The 22,527-nt window shown below is 42.5% G+C and overlaps 1 protein-coding gene and 1 long non-coding RNA gene across 3 annotated transcripts in view; one reads left to right on the forward strand and one right to left on the reverse strand.

Moving 5' to 3' along the window:
* Positions 1 to 22,527, forward strand: part of cdh4 (cadherin 4, type 1, R-cadherin (retinal)) — a 299,509-nt gene that overhangs the window by 231,428 nt on the left and 45,554 nt on the right. For both annotated transcript variants that reach the window (XM_077203296.1, XM_077203297.1), the window contains exon 6: positions 8,524 to 8,679. In XM_077203296.1, the coding sequence (XP_077059411.1) occupies positions 8,524 to 8,679 (156 nt within the window). The remainder of the gene's footprint in view (positions 1 to 8,523; positions 8,680 to 22,527) is intronic.
* On the reverse strand, positions 723 to 1,627 carry LOC143711605 (uncharacterized). Its single transcript, XR_013194884.1, has 3 exons — positions 1,591 to 1,627; positions 1,038 to 1,094; positions 723 to 745 (listed from the first exon to the last, which is right to left on the reverse strand). It is a non-coding gene; the product is annotated as an uncharacterized LOC143711605 (long non-coding RNA).

Here is a 22,527-nt window from a genome sequence, read left to right on the forward strand (position 1 = left end):
GGCTTTTGAAAAGCTTAAATGTGTGACTTGAATCAACAGGACTCATAAATGGTTGTTGAGTATTCTCACTAGAAACAAGATAGATAGTTAAGGTGCAGTATAATTATCTGTTGTTCATTGAATTTTCACTGGTGAATTCCAGTCATTTCAATAAGAATCCACACAATCAGCAATTTTATGTGTGGTCAAAAATGTCACTATGGGACCAAGTTGGTCACTGGAATTGGCTGGATTAGACCAACAGAAAGCTGCTGGAAAGTGACTCCTGTGTGAGCTGTGCTTCATACATTACGTCGCTACACTGCTGACAATGGTCAATGGACTTTTTTGCCCGTGTAATTTCACGAATTTCACAAATGTGACCGCACCTTTACTCGCTGCAACATAAAATGCAATCAATAATAAAATCTTCACAAGGGACCTGTGAGGTCACGACTAAAAAAAAGTCAAAAGGTGCCACAGCTTAATTTTCCATTTGTTTTTCCTCTTTTCTGGTGGATGGTCCAGGCACTTCAATGATTTTCAGGTCTACAGGAGGATTTTTTATTCTTGTTCAAACTTGTATTTCAGCTTACAGAGGTCCCTGCAAAGAACCAAAATTACTATTAGCAAAGTTATTAAAGTGATAGTTGTGAACTTAAAATAATTTCCTTAGCCTTGTGACATTACTAACCTGTTTGACTTTCTGTCTGTGGACCCAAACGCAGATCTCGGGCATAATGATCCCAGTCATCATTCAATTTCACTGCATGAGACAAGCAGAACAAAATTGTGTAAATCATTAATGAAAACATTCTTATGTACACTTGTCTAGTTCAATTCAATGCAACAATTTATGTAAAAATGGTTAAATGTTCTGTTAAGCTCCAAAATGTCCAAGAAAAGTTTTCTGAGTAACATGAATGAGATTTGAGAGCATCAAGGAATATTTTCAGAGAATAACTGATTAAAATACACAAGTACACTGTCAAACAAAACAAATTCACACAGAAGAGTTTATAGTAATAAAGTAGTTCCATGTGGTGCAGGTAACTTACTGTAATTCAATGTTGCCTCTGAAATGTTCAGATGATTTTAGAAATGCAGTGGTTGTTCTGGGGAAACAAAAGAACAAAGCTTATTATATCCATTCACAACATAATATTTATTGGTCAGTAAAGGTCTTGAAAATGGTATTTGAAAGAATCAGGGTAAATTACCTGTAGTAAATAAACAAAAACAGACCAAACTAACGTTAACTATAGGCCTATCCACTTGTGTTATTCATAACAAAAGCCAATGACAGCAGGAATCAGCTATCAATTAGTTATATCAGCAATTTGAAGACACATTTGTACATAATACATTGAAGTGAATGACTAAGACAATAAGTTAATGATTTCCATTTGATCTTTAACGTTAGCTTGTTCAGTAGATTAGTTAGCATCGCGAGATTCGCGACTAAAAACCTTCATACCACATACTGTGCAATAAACGAGTGGTAAACACTGTAAAAACGATAAAGAAAAATAAAATAAAAATTAGTTTGTATGTGTTTGAATATATAGTGAGTAGACTCTGTATTTATATTTCTTTGGCGAGTTTACAAACCTTGTAACGGAGAGCCGAACAAACAGCTGAAGCTTTGGCGAAAGGAGCCGTTACTTTCAAATCCGATGTCGATCAGCTGAGCTGTGTTGCGCGCGAGCAGCGCGAGGTTCACTGATGACAGCAGAGGCAGTTTCGAGACAGAATAAAACTGTTCTCCTCCTGCTGCTTCTCCTCTTGCTTCTTCTTTTTCTTCTTCTCCACCTGCTTCTTCTTATTCTTCGTCTCCTCCTGCTGCTTCTTCTTCTTCTTCATATCATTATTATTATTATTAGGCTACTTACTATTTATGGTAGTTAAGTTTTAAATTAATCAATAAAATAGGTCTATACTAAATAAATGTAAGTATACTGAATCAGAAGTATAAATTATGAAATATATTATTATTATTATTATTATTATTTTAAACTTAAGTAGCCTATAACAATAATAGGATAATAATCTTATTCTGGCCTCACAGAACCATTGGGTTCCTCCAGATGCTGGCTTTAACATAAGAGATCTTCCAGGAACCACTTAAATGTTAAAAGATCTTACAATAACCCTTTTATAGCATTCAAGTTCCTCTAGTTTCCCCCAAAGCACTTCGAGGTCTCATGGTAGTGAAAAGGTGACTCCAGAACCTCTGAACTGAATACAAAGTGCTTAAAGGATCCCATAAGTTCCAGCAAGAACCTCAAAGATTGTCAGTGATCCTCCAGGAACCTTACTATAGGAGAAAGAGCTTTGAGGCACTTAAATTACATTTTTAAGTTCCTTGAGTATCCGACAGGATATTTGAGGCACCTTTAGTTTTTACAGTGTACAGCTGGGGATTTATTAAAGAACTAGATTGTTGTATTCCCTATTATTTGTTGTATTCCCTATTATAATTTATCGTTATGCATTTTCACTTTTTCTATCTAGACACGGAGCATAATAAACATCAGCCGTCACCAGCCGCCACTGCTATTATATGTAATTTCTGTGGCAGACTTAATGCACAGATCATTTGACATACAGTATCATTTTGTTACATCCATTGCTATGTTTATCACTGTCAATCAGATTCAATCACACAATTAACCCTTTAATGAATAGAGGTAACTACACTGGACAGCTTTTCAGAAAGCATTGTCTTCCTTATGCATGGGTTTTGTGGACAATACAGTGGACAATAGTACATCATCCTATACATTGCCACCAAGTGGCAAGCCTTTGTATGTGGAATTGTTTTTTTCTATAAACTAAGATGGCTGACCAGAAATGCAAAGTACTCCGGAATATCAAGCCATTCCATCAATGTAAAAAAAAAAAAAATCAGACCTCTCCAACTCAGTCACTTTTCTAAATCTAAATATTTCAATTGACCTAATTTCATTTCTGTCCCAAAGTCTAATTTTCACTGTCCCAAAAAAAAATATGTATTGAAAAAAACATAATACATTAAGGAAAATACAGAACACAGACATCAGGGTTGACATTTTATCACATCTATTTATTAATAAATCAATTCTAACACAGGATATTTGGTGAAAATACCTTATTTTAAATAAGGAAAAACACTGAATTAATTCAAGAAGTCTTCTGCATAACAGGATGTCTTCAAAGAGGTTCCACTGACAAAAATGTGGAGAATCCCTGCTATTGCATGTAAATATGAAATTACATTCATTTTAATGTGTTTGAAAGTCAAAAGCATTACAGAGACAATAATACAAGGTTAAATGACTCACTGAGTAATAATTCAAATAATAATTAATGTGTTTGTCAGGAGCTGATTAAATATGCAATGTTGAGAAAGCACTTCTTAGAAGTGAAATGATTTCTGTAAATACTGTGATCAAATGCTTTTGTGGGTCTCAGTTTTCAGTGATCGGCACATGACTGGCGGCTGGTCTGTGTGTGCAACTCCACAAACCTGGAAGACCTTCTGAATATATATAGGCAGTAGACTTTTATAGAAAGGAAAATTTTTAATAAAATAACGAAGAAGTAGAATCAATTAATTATTAATAATTTACTGCCATTGTGAGGATAACATGTACTCATGTAATCAGTAGATAAAGTAACTGTGTCTGATTATGAGTATGTTAAATTTTTAATAATATCTAATTACAAGTACCTATTTTTTTTAATATGATTATATAATCCAGATTACATGTAATCAGTTACTACCCAGCACTGGTTACTTGTAATGCGTTATTCCCAACACTGCTGATTTCAGATGGGATTGAAAACGTCTTTTTTTTTTCCACCGTCTGAAAACATCCATAAATCAATATAGATTTCAGTCTGAGGTTTTCTCCGAGAGGAGAGCTACGGTAGAAAGGTGTCCACTTTGAACATAATCAGAATTATCAGCTAATAAGGGTAAATCAATATACGAGCGTGAGTGTTTCTTACATAGCCTGAGTTGGGTTTCAACAGAGTTGTACCTTCACCAGTTATAGAGATCTTTGAAATCTGAACATGAGGACGTGATTCCATTAAAGACACACAAAGTTCAACTTGTATGAATTTCTTTGTCTGCTGGTCGAATGGGAACAAACTCAATTGCATTTGCAATACTTGAAGCTGTATTATATGTTTTTAGTAAATACAGTTTTCACATGATTTTATATAATTTTATTAATTGGTTTGTTAAATACACGAAGTATTGTTGTGTTATTACTGCATTATGTTTAGTACAGGATCTCTTCAGTTAAAACTAAAAACGCATATCATCTACTCAATTGGCAGAGCAATAAAAACATTTCAGAAAAAAAATCCTTACTGGGGTTATCATGTTGTAAATTACTTGTGAACAACTCGAGGTACACAAAGCTGCACTTTTTCGCAAACTCCCATTATAATCTATGAAGTTGTCTACGCTGTTTTTATACTTTGTTGGTTATAATAAAAGGATTCTAAATAAATCTTTGGCGAGACAGATTCATTTTGGAGGGTGCCAAAATATTCAGGAAAATGCCTGAAATATAACACATTTAATTGATCACATGCGTTAATCAATGTTAATTTTGACAGCATTCATTTTTCACATAATTCACCAATATTATGGTCCTCAAACATGTTGTCTGCTTATACAGTTGATTATACAGCAATTATTCTTGATTTCTCTAGTCTGATTTTTTTTTTCAAGTAAGTGTGTCTGATCCACTTAGAATGAAAAGATTAAAGAGGCCCTAAACTGTGTTCTGGTGTTTTATAGGACAAGCTTTTTGTTACATAAACAGGCTAAACATGCTTCAACAAAATTGGTTATAATCGCACTTTTAATGTGAAGAACCATTGTGAGAAACATCCTCTGTCAAACCAAAAACATCAAGCAGATTGATATCCAGATGTTTAATGTCCCACGGTTCTGCAACATGTTTCTTGCTTCAATGCAAGAGAGAGGCAAAACAGAAGAGGGAAACGTCTATCGCATTGAGCCATGCCATGGTTAATGATGCCAGATAGAAAGACGGGAGACAGAAAAGAGATGGATGGGGGAAGAATGAGAGATAATTGTGTATGCATCTGCTCTTTACATCAAACAGAGTTCGGAAGAAAAATGTGAATGCGAGGATTTCATACGTGGTAATGATCAAGCTTCAATTAAAAGTAGACCAGAAATGTCATTTTTTTACTCATTATGTCAATCCATCAGTAAATGGAAGTATATACAGTATGAGTTTTTTCATTGACGTGTGTAATTTCTGTGACATTAGCATCACAATTGGAAGTGTTTTTAGCAAGTGTGGGGGGGGGGGGGGGGGGGGGGGGGTCTGCAGTTTGGAGTAATGGTCATGCCAAAAGGCCGTAAGGTCTTTACAATTGGTTGCGAAAGCTGCCTGTTCCACATAAAGATGGGCCGTAAGCTTAAATGCTATTAAAAGGAAGTGATAAATCCAACATGGACAATAGGTTTGTACCTTGTAGTCATAATCCTGTCAGCCCAATTCCCTTCTTTAACTGTAAAAATGGCGAAAATGATATTAAGAATATTGCATTTGAAAGTATATTCAGAACTTCATTCATTCATTCATTCACAAAATGGACACCTATGATGTCTGATGATGATATGAATGTCAACTCTGAAGGCTTTGATGCAAATACAGTCACTGTTTTTTTCTCACTGTATGTCTGTCAACAACAATAAAATAATGACTAAAGCTGCAAGACATAAAGCAAACAAATTTTTTAAATTATGATTTGATTTTATTGCTATTGTAATAAGTGCTGTCAAGCAATTAAAATTGTAATCTAACTTTTTTTCAGAATCTGCATCTGAAGTGGCATTTACAGGTATTTACACAGACTGTTTAATGCTGCTCAGAGCGGTGGCTTGAATGCAGTTAGAATTGCATAAATAATGCTACGAGATTAATGAGTTTTAAATGGGTATTAAAGGGATAGTTCACCCTAAATGAAAATGTTGTCATCATTTACTCGGACTCATGTTGTTCCAAACCTGTATGAGTTTCTTTGTTCTCTTGAACACAAAAGATGATGTTTTGAAGAATGTTGTTAATCAAACAATTGAACTCCATATCAGGGGAAAAAAAATAACTTGGGAGTCAATGGCTATAGCGTCAACTGTCTGGTTATCAATATTCTTTAAAATAGCTTCTTTTGTGTTCAACAGATGGGAAGAAATTCATACAGGTTTGAAACAATTTGAGGATGAGTAAGTGATGGCAAAATTGTCATATGTGGGTCAACTATCCCTTTAATGGGTTTTAAAAAAAGATTGTTGAAATATTCAATTATTGAAAAATGAAATGATACCAGGAAACTATAAAACCGCCAGTAGGTGGTGGCAAGTCACTGTTGTAATGAGTGAGTCATCAGTCATTCATTCAACCGATTCATTCAAATGGCTGGTTCATTCAGGAATTAAGCAAGTAAGACTGTCTTTATGAATGGGTCACTGAATCATTGGCTCACTCGATTCGTTAAAAAACACTGGATTCATTCAGTAACAAAATACTGCTGTGTGTTGCTCAGAGACGCACAACAGTTCTGAAGTGGCTTTTTTAGGACTATTTTCGTTGGGGAAATTGAGCAAAGAGAATACTGTGTGTAAAATGTAACACAAAATGAACCATGTTTATCGAACTGTTATATAAAATCAATATCCCATTTGCAATCTTGCAGATACTCATTCTCATGTGAAATCGCTATATCATATTATACAAATATAAGACAAAAACCCATACAGGGGCATTTTCCCCCTAATATCTTGAATTTTAGGGGCATTATAACTGCATTCTCATAAACTTCACCACAAAGTCAGTCGTTGCCCTGCATCATGTCTTTACTAAGCATGTAATGTATCATGACGTACAGGTCTGAGCCGGGTTGGGGGAGTTAAATGCATTAATCCTTTTAACGCATTATTTTTTTCATAATTAATCTCTCCAAATGAACACAAATTCATTGTAAATTCATTGTCCTAATTGTAATTATACATATCTATGTAGCATAACACCCTCTCTTATTTCCATCTTCTTCCGGTCTAAAGAAATGACTTAAATGTATGATTAATGCTGATTGGCCAACGCAGTTGTCAACAAGAAACTTTTTTTCACCAATGATAGACCTTTCGGCACGCCCATTACTCCAACCTGCAGCTATACGGGTCTCGTTTTTAGGTTTCCTGGCCCCTCCCCATGTTCTCCTATTGGTCAGACTAATGGATGGCCCCACTCACAGTCCACTAGATTTCAGTTGCATCCAGCGCCACAGTGTTTACAGGATAATCAGAGTTATTTGAACTGTTGTCTCTGCCCATAAAGCTGAGATAGAAAGTATTTTAACAGCAAAATATACACACACTTTAATAAATGAGTCTATGTTGCTTTAGTCCTTTATCATTCTGTCTGTTTTCGTTATTCTCAGGCCTATTGAGTCAGGTTTGTATGTCAGGCAATTGTCACGCAGCTGAGAGAAAGTGTCTGCTAAAGCATTATCATTGTGATCAATGGCCCAATTCACTTTGCATCCAACTGTCAAGCATCAAACCCTGATGCTGAATAGCATTTACTGTTGGGGAAGCAACAGTGGGTTGACTTTGATTAATAAACAAGCTTTTGACGCCACACGACACTGCCACATTATCCGCCTGACATTTTTTTAATTTCCTGATGGTACCAAAGCCTAAAGATTGAATCGGTTGTGCAGTGCAATCATAACAGAAAATATGAGCAGCATCTATATTTCTGCAAACTTTAAGAATGTAAACTAAGCATCAGTGGACATGTAAGATAATTGATTGCATGAATATGGAGATTATCTAACATTTGTCATCGAAGTGTGTAGATGAGGCATTCTCGAGGTATTTGGTCTGTTCTGACCTGGAAATAATAAAATACAACTAACCATACAATCATGCATAGAAAAATAAAAATTTAAATGGATGATAAAAAAAAAATCGGCAGCACTTTAATTTACCTTGTTACACGTTACATGTATTTACTATACTAATAACTATAAATTATGCATAATTGCATGAAACTAACCTTAAACCAAACCCTCCTCCTAACCCTAAGTACATGTAGTTAATTAATATTAGTTAGTTATTATCCGCACTTAAATATATAATTACACTGTAACAGGGACACATTAAAATAAAGTGTAACCAGAACTTCCTATTTATTTTGCTGTTGTCAAGTTGTTAATACAAAATTCACTATTATTCACTATTCAGCCTGTTATTTCATTATTTTTCATTGTTGTTCATGGCAATATTAATGTACTTTGATGCTTGAATTAAAGGTTTTGTTGTTTTTAGTTTGTACAATAAATCATGTTGGGATCTAGTGTACAATCTTGGTACTGAAAGCAAAAATAAACAAAAAAACAGCAGAGAACCCCTGCTCTATATGAGCAGTAAATTGACAGTTTAAACATATCCAGCATCTTCTGTTTTCTTATCTATAGAGCTCTACTTATTGTGCTGTTTTATTGCAGATTCGATCGGACCAGGACAAAGAGATTGAGATCCGGTACAGTATAACTGGAGCCGGAGCAGACCAGCCTCCTAGTGACGTCTACATCATCGATCCTGTGACAGGGAAAATGTCTGTCACTAAACCTTTGGACAGAGAGGAGAGAGCCTCTTACCATGTAAGTGCTTCTCTTTCCAGAGTTGGCTTGAGAAGATCATTTTTTGCCCTATTCAGATCCTATTTAAAGTGGAACTGGCCTCAAACCCATTTAAGAAACATGCTCCAGTTTGCAAGAGTTGATGGCCTTTTGCCAGTCAGAATAAACTAGAACTGAACTGTCTTGTTTTAATATATGCAGTGATCCCAAAAAAGTATTTGGACACTTGAGGCACTTTTAAAAGTATATGAATCCCTTTGCATTATAGAACAAAATAGCTAAATTAAGACAAAAACATTTTTTAACATATTTTTTTGTGTAAAAGGATATTGCCCTCTTTGTGGGGATATTTTGTCCCAATAACATATGGTATACCTGAACCACACATACATGTGCACACGCATATACACACAACGGATTTGTCCGTGTGTCCACCAAAGCATTTTTTCACGCAGCTGGCGTATTTTTCCAATTGTTTTCAATGGAAAACATGAGCCATGAGCGTAACGAGGCGCTGAGCGTTTTTTTCACGCTGAAGCGCTGAGCGCTCAGCGTTTTTTACAGGTCGATGAGAGCTGAAGAATGTTCAACTTTGGGTAAAACGCAGTGCTCATCACTGTCACTTTTTACACAGCTGTCCAGTCACAGTGGAGGATGGGCGGGTCAAATACCACAATGACCAACTGTCACAACCTTCTTTCTGTACAACGACGTCAACCAGCAGAGCTAACCGAACAAAATGGATGAAAAATTTATTTTTATATGAAACAAATTTTCTGCGAAATCAGTTACAAGTAAACTGTCCTGTGGATATTCTGTATTATAGCAACGAAGCGTCTCAGCTGAAAAAACGCAGCGCTGCCAAAACGCTTTCAAGCACCCACAGCTAGGTGTTTTCAGCAGAGAGTCTAGCATTTTCAGCTGGCTAAAAACGCTTTGGTGGACACACGGCCTTTTCCAGATGCAACCAACTTTTCTGAGACACCTTTTCAATCATCTTAAACTAAATGTTCTCTAGGTCATTTTTGTGGATGTGGGGAGGGGTATTCCTGCAATACCGGAGGCTGAAGTTTCAGGACTGCAGTCCTAGGACCACATTTCTATGACCTTTTATTTTATTATTATTTATATTTAATTGATATATTGTCCTAACCAACCCTAAACTTTACCAGCCCTATATTCTGTTTTTAAATTCAGTTTTGCTGAAAGATGCTCTATTGGGTTGAGATCTGGTGACTGTGGGGGCCATTTTAGTACAGTGAACGTCCTGGTTGCGTATGCAACCCACCGTTCCCTGAAGGAGGGAACGGAGGACGTAGTCGACGCGACTGAAATGGGATCACGCTAGGGAGCCTATCGTCTTCGAGTATTATTGAACGAGCCAATACACATTGGCGTGCGAGATTTGCATCTCACACTCCGCCCCGCAGCGCGGGTATAAATACGGAAGTGGATGCACGCACCATTTGCTTTTCGCTGAGGAGCCGAGCGTAACTCGGAGTCAGCGGTGGTCCAGCGGTAGTGGCAAGGGGACTACGTCCTCCGTTCCCTCCTTCAGGGAACGGTGGGTTGCATACGCAACCAGGACGTTCCCTTTCAGTCGATAACGTCGGACGTAGTCGACGCGACTGAAATGGGATCAACCATTGAACACGCCACTAACGCTGCCACCTTCCAGTGCCTAGACAAAAGCCTTCTGATCCTCCCGACGTTCTAGCGGAAAAGGACAGGGCTTAGGCCAGGAAGTCGCTGCTGTTCCACAAGACCCACTCAGTTAGACTTGGTAACACTGGGAAAGCGTGCCCAACATTGGAAGGAAGGGACGCTGCGGAGCCCAACCAACCCGAAAGGGGGGGGGAAATACACATATGAACTGGGCGGAGAGCCGGGCAGTATAACATATGGAATGTCACTGGGGGGGCTCCAGCCTAGAGAGGGGGGAGACACACCAATTTACAGTGACGGCAGGACTCTGCCAAGGGAAAGACACGGGCTCACCTTGGGGAGCCGTATCGTGGAAGAATACACATATGGGGTCGCCGTAGGGACCGCAACATATGGACCCAGCCTAACACAGGTTCCACACTGCATACGAGTGGTAGGCCTAACACCAGACGTTCCGCCACGTCCGACGTTGGGGGGGGTACGGAGGAGCTCAACAGGTTCCGGACAAGGGAATTCCACCGGAGCGAAATGGCGCACGTATCCGGTCCGTAAGAGGGGAATGGCGCAGCAAGCCGACACTGAACCGGGGCTCACGGTGTTACTGGCTTCTATGAGAAGAGAGCACACGGGAAGCAACCGGCTCGACACGTAGGCTATAGAATCTAGCAAACGTATTAGGTGTCGCCCAGCCCGCAGCTCTACAGACATCTGTCAGCGAGGCACCCTGCGCCAACGCCCAAGAAGCGGCAACACTCCTTGTGGAGTGAGCTCGCAGTCCGGGGGGACAGGGTTCACCTTGGGACTCATACGCCAAGATGATGGCATCCACTATCCAGTGGGCCAACCTCTGCTTGGAGACAGCCTTTCCCTTCCGCTGTCCTCCATAACAGACGAAGAGCTGCTCTGAGGTCCTAAAGCTTTGCGTTCTGTCCACGTACAAGCGCAGGGCGCGAACGGGGCAGAGAAAAGCCAGGGCTGGGTCTGCCTCCTCCTCGGGCAGCGCTTGCAGGTTCACCACCTGGTCCCGAAAGGGGGTGGTAGGAACCTTGGGCACATATCCAGGCCGGGGTCTCAGGATAACGTGAGAGTTAGCCGGCCCGAATTCCAGGCACGATTCGCTGACCGAAAATGCGTGCAGGTCCCCTACCCTCTTGATGGAGGCCAAAGCAAGTAGGAGAACTGTCTTTTGGGACAGAATTTTTAACTCTGCTACCTGCAAAGGCTCGAAGGGCGGTCTCTGCAGTGCGGTTAGCACCAGAGATAAGTCCCAAGAGGGTATAGAGGGGGGGCGAGTCGGATTCAACCTCCTCGCTCCCCTCAGGAACCTGACGATCAAGTCATGCTTCCCCAGGGATTTCCCGTCTACTGCATCGTGATGTGCGGCAATAGCGGCGACATACACTTTGAGGGTGGAGGGGGACAGCCGACGCTCCAAAGCCTCTTGCAGGAAAGAAAGCACGGAAATGACCGAACACCTTCGGGGGTCTTCTCCTTGAGAAGCACACCACTCAACGAACAGTTTCCACTTCAGGGAGTAAGCAAGCCTCGTAGAGGGGGCTCTCGCTGACGTGATGGTATCTACGACTGCCTGTGGTAGACTACCTAAAACCTCCGCGTCCCGTCCAGGGACCACACATGGAGTCTCCAATAGTCTGGACGCGGGTGCCATATGGTGCCCCGTCCCTGAGAGAGTAGGTCCTCTCTCAGAGGAATAGGCCAGGGAGGAGCTGTCGAGAGGAGAAAAAGTTTGGGGAACCAGGTTCGGTTGGGCCAATAAGGGGCAACTAGCAAAACCTGCTCCTCTTCCTCCCTGACTTTGCACAGTAGTTGTGCAATAAGGCTCACTGGGGGAAACGCATACTTGCGGAGGCCCCGGGGCCAGCTGTGAGCCAGTGCATCCGTTTCGAGGGAATAAAACAACTGGCAATGGGACGAGTCCGGAGAGGCAAACAGATCTATCTGTGCGGCCCCGAAGTGGTCCCATATCAGCTGGACCGCCTGGGGATGGAGCCGCCATTCTCCCGAGGCCACAATCTGTCGTGAGAGCTCGTCGGCGGCACGATTGAGCAGGCCAGGGATGTGAACGGCACGAAGCGACCTCAGATGCTTCTGACCCCATAGGAGGAGGTGGCGGGCGAGTTGTGACATGCGGCGGGAACGTAGACCACCTTGGCGGTTGATGTACGCAACGGCCGCAGTGCTGTCCGTCCGGACCAGTACGTGCTTGCCGAGCAGCGTCGTCCTGAGGCGTCTCAAAGCAAGGAGTACTGCTAACAACTCGAGGCAGTTGATGTGCCAATGCAGGTGGGACCCCGTCCAGGTGCCAGCTACTGCATGCCCGTTGTACGTGGCCCCCCAGCCAGTGTTGGAGGCGTCTGTGAAGACCACAGCATGCCTGGACACTTGTTCTAGGGACACGCCGGCCCGGAGAAACGAAAGGTCCGACCACGGGCTGAAGGTTTGGAGGCAGGCCGCGGTGATTCTCACAGGGAGCGTGCCTCTCCGCCACGCCCACCTCGGGACTCGGTCGCGAAGCCAGTGCTGGAGTGGTCTCATATGAAGCAGGTCGAGCGGCGTAACTGCGGCTGCGGCTGCCATATGCCCCAGGAGCCTCTGAAACTGTTTCAGAAAAACCACTGTTCTGCCCTTGATAAAATTCAGGCAGTTCAGCACCGACCGGGCGCGATCCTCTGTGAGGCGCGCCGTGTGTTGGACCGAGTCCAGCTCCAAACCGAGAAAAGAGATCCTCTGCACAGGGGCGAGTTTGCTCTTCTCCCAGTTGACCTGAAGACCCAGCTGGCTGATGTGCTGGAGCAGCAAATCCCTGTGTTCGCATAACAGCTCCCGAGACTGAGCTAGTATCAGCCAGTCGTCGAGATAGTTGAGAACGCGAACGCCCTGCTCTCTCATGGGAGCGAGGGCTGCCTCCGTAACTTTCGTAAAGACACGGGGTGACAGGGCCAGCCCGAAGGGTAAGACTTTGTACTGATACGCCTGACCCTCGAACGCGAAACGCAGGAATGGCCTGTGTCGCGGCAGGATGGAGACATGAAAGTACGCGTCCTTCAGGTCGATCGCTGCAAACCAATCCTGGGGACGGACACATTGGAAGATGCGTTTCTGCGTCAGCATTCTGAACGGGAGCTTGTGAAGGGCCCGATTCAGGACTCGCAGGTCCAGGATTGGTCGTAACCCACCCCCTTTCTTGGGTATAATGAAGTACGGGCTGTAAAAGCCGGCCTTCATATCGGCTACCGACACCGGCTCTATCGCGTCCTTCGCCAGCAGGACCGCGATCTCCGCGCGCATGACAGGAGCAGATTCGCTCGACACTGAAGTGTGGCGAATGCCACTGTACCTGGGCGGACTCCGGCGGAACTGAATCGTGTAGCCGAGCCTGATGGTACGGAGGAGCCAGCCGGACGGGTTGGAGAGCACTTTCCAGGCCTCGACGAACCGAACCAGGGGGACCAAGGGTAACACAGGCATACCCGGGGTGGGGCAGCGCGGTGGAGGGCAGGGACCCGGCTCGGAAGGCCCGTGGGCGGCCCGAAGCGGGGTCTGAGTGAGCCGTGCTGCACTTACCTGTCTCCACGGGGCAACCGAGGACGGGAGAGAAGGCGGATGACCGGGTCCTCGACCGCCTCGTGTTGCGGGCTGGCGAACAAGAGGGGGCTGGGGGGAGCAAGGCTGTTCCACAGGGTCGCAAGCCGCCAGCCTCGCCCTCTTGGGACCCAGGGACGGAGAAATTCGCTCTTCTGACAATTGGGGTACCACTGGACTCCTGAGAACCAATGGTGGAACGGTAACCATCTGAAGAGCTAGTCCCCCCATCCCTGGGTGGCCTGTCTCAGGAACGTTTCTGACACTCGCCCCCTGGCTGGGCGGTGACTGAGACAGACTGGGCGGCCTGCCTGCTGCTGGTTCTACGCTGGGGCCTGGGTGAAGGCTGTTGCGGAGACCCCGCGGAACCGGAGGCAGCGGCAGGGGGGCGCCCTCGGCGACGAACGGGCGGAGGGACTATCTCCGGCGGCAGGGTGGAGGCAACAGCGGGCCGCCGGGATAGGGTGTGTTGGGGAGCCTCCGTCCGAACCTGGGTGGCAGAGAACTGTTGGGCGCAGCTCTCCGCCACGTCGCCGAACAACCCAACCTGGGAAATTGGGGAGTCCAGGAACCGAACCTTGTCCGCATCCGCCATCTCAACCAGGCTGAGCCAACGATGGCGTTCCTGGACCACCAAAGTGGACATCGCTAGACCGACCGCACACGCCGCGACACTCGTACCCCGGAGGGCGAGGTCAGTGGCGGTGCGGAGCTCACTCACGAGCGCCCGGTCCAAACTACCCTCGTGCATGTCCATGAGTGTCTTGGCCTGGTAGACCTGCAACAACGCCAAGGCATGCAAAGAGGAAGTGGCTTGCCCGCAAGCTCTGTAAGCTCTGACCGCCAATCCTGACGAGAACTCACAGGCCCGCGAGGGGAAACAAGGATCCCCCACCCAGGACGCAGCGGCCGTTGGACATAAAAGAGTCGCAACAGACCGCTCCACTGGAGGGATAGCCTCATAACCCTTCACCGCTCCTCCGACAAGGGTAGTGAGGGAGGAAGAACTACTCAAGTCGTTTTCAGCAGTAAAAGGTGCCGTCCACGACCAAGTAAGCTCTTCATGCACTTCGGGAAAGAAGGGCACTGGGGCGGCGGGCTGAGAACCAGCACGGCCCGCCCCGAGATACCAATCATCCAACCGAGACTGAACAGGACACGGTGGAGGGTTCCACTCGAGCCCGACAGACTCGGCGGCCCGTTTCCCAAACACGTGATACAACAATTGTGACCATCAGAGAGAGACAGGGAACGACCGCACCCAGAAACGCACGGGCGGAATGACATCTTGAAAAAGACGCAAACGCACCCGTGTTGCTCTTTTAGGAAGTGAAAACCTCTCACCAGTGCCGGAGCACACAGGGGAATGACCGCGGCAACACTGACACAGGAATGGTGCACCCTGTGCCAGTGAAGCACTCACTTTCTCGCCCTCAACCGACCGTCAGACAAACAAACACAAACAGAAATTTGGTTGCTGTGAAAACAGCAGTTGAGAGCTTGAAGCTCGCGATCACCGCTGCACTCGCGCTGTAACCACCGACACCAGGAGAGACTTCCCAAAGAAGCGCCGACACACTCGCTCGTTGTACAACAACACTCTTCAGATCCAGACATGAAGCTCGGCTCCGAAGCGAAAGGCAAATGGTGCGTGCATCCACTTCCGTATTTATACCCGCGCTGCGGGGCGGAGTGTGAGATGCAAATCTCGCACGCCAATGTGTATTGGCTCGTTCAATAATACTCGAAGACGATAGGCTCCCTAGCGTGATCCCATTTCAGTCGCGTCGACTACGTCCGACGTTATCGACTGAAAGGGAACTCATTGTCATGTTCAAGAAACCAATTTGAAATGATTTGAGCTTTGTGACATGGTGCATTATCCTGCTGGAAGTAGCCATCAGAGGATGGGTACATGGTGGCCATAAAGGGATGGACATGGTCAGAAACAATGCTTAGGTAGGCCGTGGCATTTAAACGATGCCCCATTCGCACTAAGGGGCCTAAAGTGTGCCAAGAAAATATCCCCCACACCATTACACCACCACCACCAGCCTGCACAGTGGTAACAAGGCATGATGGATCCATGTTCTCATTCTGTTTACGCCAAATTCTGACTCTACCATCTGAATGTCTCAACAGAAATCGAGACTCATTAGACCAGGCAACATTTTTCCAGTCTTCAACTGTCCAATTTTGGTGAGCTCTTGCAAATTGTAGCCTCTTTTTCCTATTTGTAGTGGAGATGAGTGGTACCTGGTGGGGTCTTCTGCTGTTGTAGCCCATCCGCCTCAAGGTTGTGCGTGTTGTGGCTTCACAAATGCTTTGCTGCATACCTCGGTTGTAACGAGTGGTTATTTCAGTCAAAGTTGCTCTTCTATCAGCTTGAATCAGTCGGCCCATTCTCCTCTGACCTCTAGCAAGGCATTTTCACCCACAGAACTGCCACATACTGGATGTTTTTCCCTTTTCACACCATTCTTTGTAAACCCTAGAAATGGTTGTGCGTGAAAATCCCAGTAACTGAGCAGATTGTGAAATACTCAGACCGGCCCGTCTGGCACCAACAACCATGCCATGCTCATTGCTTAGATCACCTTTCTTTCCCATTCTGACATTCAGTTTGGAGTTCAGGGGCCGGTTGCACCAGCTGTGCGTAAGTTACAACTTAGCCTAGTTTTGACGTAAATGAGAACTTAGTTACAACTTACGAACTACTAAATATTTTTATGTTGCACCATTAAACTTAGTTTAAACGTAACTCTACGTTCCAACTAAATATTTACGGCAGCCTCCGATCAGGAGTAACGGTTGGAATAAAATATCAGACAGAATAAAATGCATCAATAAGCTCTTCTTTTACCTGACAGACTTCAATTCTTTAGACATATATGATAATGCTGACATTTACACTCGCTTACATTTTAAGAGAGAGAACATTATGTGAAAAGATAACTTTGTTAGCGGCTCTTTAACACCAACCCGTCCTAAACGGCGCCGCTGTGTGCATCGGTCCATGTTGTGCATGTCAAATATCAGTCATAATCCATAAACGTACTGATATCTTATGTTTTTTATATCAATATTTATTTATTGATCCTTATTTCATTTCAAATATAGTTTCTGAATGTTATTTGCATATAAAGACACTTATGTTATTCATGATCAAGTATCGTATTTAATGGAAATGTATTTTTACCGTTAGCAACGTGAGGCAAAAGAAGTTAGAATGAAGGATAAACTGAAATTCACTGCAATTCAACACAACTTCTGCTCATGTATTTGAAGGCTGCTACTGGTTCATCGAGGCTAAACGTCATATTATGCGACTACGCATTACTTTACAGAGAGCTTATGACCTACTAGCTACGTTCTGCCTTACGAACAAATGGTGCAACGGAATATAGTACAGAGTTAGTTACAAACTAGCTAGTAGTTACTAAGCCTCTAGTGTGGACTTTACGTTCCAATTTAAGAAAGAACTTACCAACGGCTGGTGCAACCCTACCCAGGAGATTGTCTTGACCAGGACCACACCCCTAAATGCATTGAAGCAACTGCCATGTGATTGGTTGATTAGATAATTGCATTAATGAGAAATTGAACAGGTGTTCCTAATAATCCTTAAGGTGAGAGTATATAAACTCCAGTTTAGAATGAATATAAATGTATATTTTTTTTTTATAAACTATTGATCTGGCTGTTCAGGATCACTTTTTTAATCAGACCCACAAACTCAGAGATCTGACTTGATTGCCAACCTGATTGGTTCCAGAAAGCTGTAGCCATCAAAAACAAGAGCAGTTGCCTTGTCAGCTTATATGTTAGAGACAAAACTACATACTTAGTAAAACTACTCCTTGTTAAGCAAAGTTTGCAGAAATCTTAAAATTCATGTTTCATTGTACAATTAAGTCTATTCAAACTGCTTTCAATGCATTAAAAACCAAATCGTTTCGGACCTGCTGGCTGGCATCGCTTGTTAAGAGTGCTTTTTTGTTTTGTTTTTGTTCCTGCTATTCTTCTGAATTTGTGGCTCTTTTTTATGAATAATGTGAAGAAGAAAAGCTAGAGACAAAGAAAATAATTGCTTTGACACGTCAGGTTTTTTTTCAGTTAGTCAAACTGTCAATTAGACGAAGGTTCAGTAGCAACGTGCAGATGAGTGAGAGTGGGAGAGAGAGAGAGAGAGAGAGAGAGAGAGAGAGAGAGAGAGAGAGAGAGAGAGAGAGAGAACAGGAATGAAATAGTGTTGAATTGTCACAAATGATGAGTATGCAACTCCCAATGCTTAAACTCAACTGGGGAATCAAATCAAACAGCGACCCTGCCCCCTTATGTTTCTGCCTGTCACCCCACCTCTGTCACAAGCACGGCTGCCAGCCAGCCTTCCCTCTGCCACATCTTCCCCCGACTGTCATTCACTCACACTCTCCTAACACAACACATTGCTCTTGATTCTCACAGTTGTTCCTTACAATTATAACTGCCTCTTTATCTCAGCTGTTTTGCAGGAAGTGTCAATAGGCCCTTAGTATATATTTAGATGCTATAAAACGAGGTCTTCTCTGTTTGAGGCTCCTACTTTTGACTTATGCCTCCCTTTCTCTCTCACTCCTTCTCTTTTCTCTTAACTCTCCGGTCCATTGAGCAGTAGATGATGTGGCACCGTGCGTCTACCTATCAGTCTAAATTACGGCTAGGCTTGTCTCACCAGGTGTGTGCGTAAGTGTGTCTGCATATCTGAATAAGTCAGCACCCGCGGTGGTTAGGTTAGCGGCTGTGTGTGTGCGAGTGCATACATTTTCTAAACATAGAAACCTGCCCATGGAGGAATGATACTGTAGGCCGCCCCAAAAGGTAGGTAACTGAATTATGCTGTCTCTTAAGATACCTTGTTCGGACCTAAAACAAAGATTGAACTGCATAATGGAGAAGGCAATGCCAGAATGCATTGTGACATGCTCAGTGAAAAGCAAAATAAATAATATATTTAACATATAATGTGTATAATATTTATAATATATACTCTACTGGTCAAAAGTTTAGGGTCGATAATTTTTTTAAATATTTTTGAAAGAAGTCTCTTATCACCATTTCTTATGCGCATATTTGATAAAAAAAAAATCTGTAAAAGCTGCACTATTATAAAATAGTATTACAGTAGAATTTAAAATAATACAATTTATTTATTCCTGTGATGTCAAAGCTGAATTTTCAGCAGCCATTACTCCAGTCTTCAGTGTCACATGATCCTTCAGAATCTGATTTGGTGCTCAATTTGTATCAATTATTATTGGTGCTCAATTATTAATAAAGGTTATTATTGTCAGTGTGACACTTTTTTTATCATTTTTTTGATGATAGAAAGAACTATTTATTTGACATAGAAGTCTTTGTATCACTATGAATGTCTTTGTCACAGTTTGTGGTAGACAAGGCAGACGAAGATGAAGAATACGGTTTAAAGATAGTCTTTAATGATAATCCACCGGTAGATCCAAAGGAAACGCTTCATTTTACAATACAGTACTTACAGTGTATTTACCATAGACTATAAAAAAAGATGGACGACGCCCCTTCGTTCTCTTCCATTTGCTTGAAGTGAAGCCGTCATTGTCCAGATATGGCGCTGACATCTTGGGACTTGAGTCTGCTCAGTTGCGATTTCGGGACCAGACATGCGCAGTAGTGAGCAGGAAGTAAAGCCGCGAAATCAACGTCCCGCTCTGGTCCCGCCCTCACTCTCACTGAATCAATCGTAAGCACGAGCCTCTGCTGCAGATCAACCCATTATGTCGGTGTGAAATAATCAATTATAGAAATGTAGATATTAAATTTAAAGCTCCCATCTCCTCAGTCCTCCAAAGATCCCGAAAAAATTTTTGTTGCTGTTTCAGTGACTACTTTGCACAGAGAACCTGTCAATCACAGCTGTCAATCATGTACGCCACAGCGCCGTTTTTATAGTTGTTTTATACAAACTTATTTTAAAAACAAACATTTGAAATTACATCGGCGTGATGAAATCTACAGTAAATGACAGAAACTATCTTTGGAAAATAGATATGTGAACTGTAATTTAATTGTTTAGTTGGTCTCACGTCCCATTGAATAACATGGGGAGGCGGGGTTTATGAGCTATACTAGGACCGGTCACCGGGGGGCGATCGAGACGCTTTGGCTTCACTTTTCAGGGCTTGTGCGGCACGCTTGGTTTTTACCTAGAAAGTACTGGGTAATATGAGGTAAGTACATGGGTTTATGGTTGGTTTAGGGGTAGGTTCAGGGTTAGTACCTAGTTATTACCCAGTTATTACCCAGTTATTGTAATTACTATAATAAGTACATAGTATGTACATGGGAAACAGGACTGTAAAATGAAGCGTTACCGATCCAAAATAAGGCAGAAAAGTACCACTTAACATTAGCATATCTACTCTCGTAGGGATAGACGAGACCGGATAACACGAAAAACACATGAACTTAAATACCAAAGATAACGGTACACACACCTAAACAGAATGACAAATCATAAGGTAACCATGACAGCAAAGGGTTAGCAGGAGCGGAAATGAAGGAAAACGGGAACTAATGAATACCAACTAAAAGTCCATGAAAGCTAAACTAAGAAAAATGAATGTCAATCACACTTTACGGTAAGTTTTGATCAATTTTTGCGAGTATTAATTTGAATAATTTCAGAAGAATCATTTGATAGTAATAGCTGCTGAAAATTGCAGATATTTTGATATTTTACAATATCACGATTTTTACTGTATTTTGTATATTTCAAACTTAAATATTTACAAATGAATTATTTTTGTTCATATATTTATTTAGGTTAAATTATTAATATAAAAATGACACCATGTTTTATATTTCGTTTTTGTTTATTTATTCATTCTTTTACTCATTCATGTATTATGTTTACTTTTTATGTATTCATTGATGATTAGTATGGTTTGTATTTGTTTTTGTTTTTTTTGTCTGGGTGACAACTCACTAGGGTTTGATAGAGAGCTAATGTTTATGATTCTGTGTGCATGAGTGTAAATGCATGTTTACGTTCACTTAGAAACTGCTTGCAGTCAGTGAGTCAGGACGATAGGCGTATGAGCACTGGTAAGGTTAAGTGGCCCCTTGGGTGTTGTGCAGCACCGGTTTACTTATGCAGCCCCTCCGTTACTCACTATAATATGAGTATCCATATGATACCTGATATCTGATATCTGGTCACAAATACCACTAACTCTGGTTGTTCTAGTGCAGACAGATTTAATTCTGGTGAGGGGGATAATAGTTTTATTTAGTGTGTGCACATGTAAATCTGTAGTGAATAAATTCCAAGAAGAGAATTTTGGAGCTAATCCAGCCTTAAACCTTTCCTCTATCCCTCCCTTTTTTCGCTCTCGGGCTCTTTCTTGCGCTATCTTTTGCTCTTTTGAGACGGTGATACATTTTTGGGGGGGATTCTGATTAATAGAAAGTTCACAATAGTATTTTTGTAACATTATAAATGTGTTTACCATCACTTTTGATCAATTTAATGCATCCTTTCTTAATTAAAGTATTATTATTATTATTTTTTTAAATCACTCTGAAAAGTGAGTCTTTGTAATAATGATCACTTTGATAATATTAATGATAATGATGAAGGCGTGCTGTGGGGTATATAACACTAAAAAAGCTTAGGAAACACTGCCCTATGCTAAAAATGACCATGGTGAATGTGCTGCAGGCATGACACTGACCCTCTATCTCTAGTTTTCCCTCATTTTGTGAGTTTCCAATAGTTTTTTTTTTTTCACTGCCCACAAGTCTCCCACCACTAGAGTGTGTTGCAGAATTTAAGAGCTGGTGGCTTTGACAGTGGCAAGAGAAGAAAATAAACAAAGGGATAAAGAAGTAGAGGAGGATTCTCTGTTTCTCTGCCCATCTCTCTCTGTCGCTGTCTAATGTTTCAGTTCTGTCAGCTAGCATGTTAATAATGCCATTAAGCCACACATTTGCAGTCAGCACGCTCTCGTGGGTCGACAGATCAAAGATGCAGTGTCTCAACCACTAACAACAGACAATCTCACACATATCTACATGCTCACACTCTCTCTCTCTCTCTCTCTCTCTCTCTCTCTCTCTCTCTCTCTCTCTCTCTCTCTCTCTCTCTCTCTCTCACACACACACACACACACACACACACACACACACACACACACACACACACACACAGCCAACCCTTGCAGAATGCTAAGCACAGCAGCTGAGGAAACAGATTTTCCTGTTGTGCGTCTTTATTTATTTGTTCACTTGACAGTTAGTTTTGCCGTGCACAACAAAAACCTGTCGTCTCGGGGCAATATTAAATGAGAGCTTTTGGCGGCAGGTGTCGTATTACTGCAGAAATGCATATAGAATCTCGATGTTCCTGTGTATGGTGTATGGAGCAATGCAACCCTCTTATTTGGGATGTAATTCTGGTGAGGGATTTTAGGATAATAGTTTTATTTAGTGCGTGCACATGTAATTCTGTAGTGTATAAATTCTAAGAAGAGAATTTGAAGTTAATCCATCCTTAAACCTTTCCTCTATCTCTCTCTTTTT

Source organism: Siphateles boraxobius, unplaced genomic scaffold (genome assembly GCF_051911475.1).
Source record: "Siphateles boraxobius isolate OS27281-9 unplaced genomic scaffold, OSU_SipBor_1 5, whole genome shotgun sequence".
In the NCBI taxonomy this organism is placed as follows: domain Eukaryota; kingdom Metazoa; phylum Chordata; class Actinopteri; order Cypriniformes; family Leuciscidae; genus Siphateles; species Siphateles boraxobius.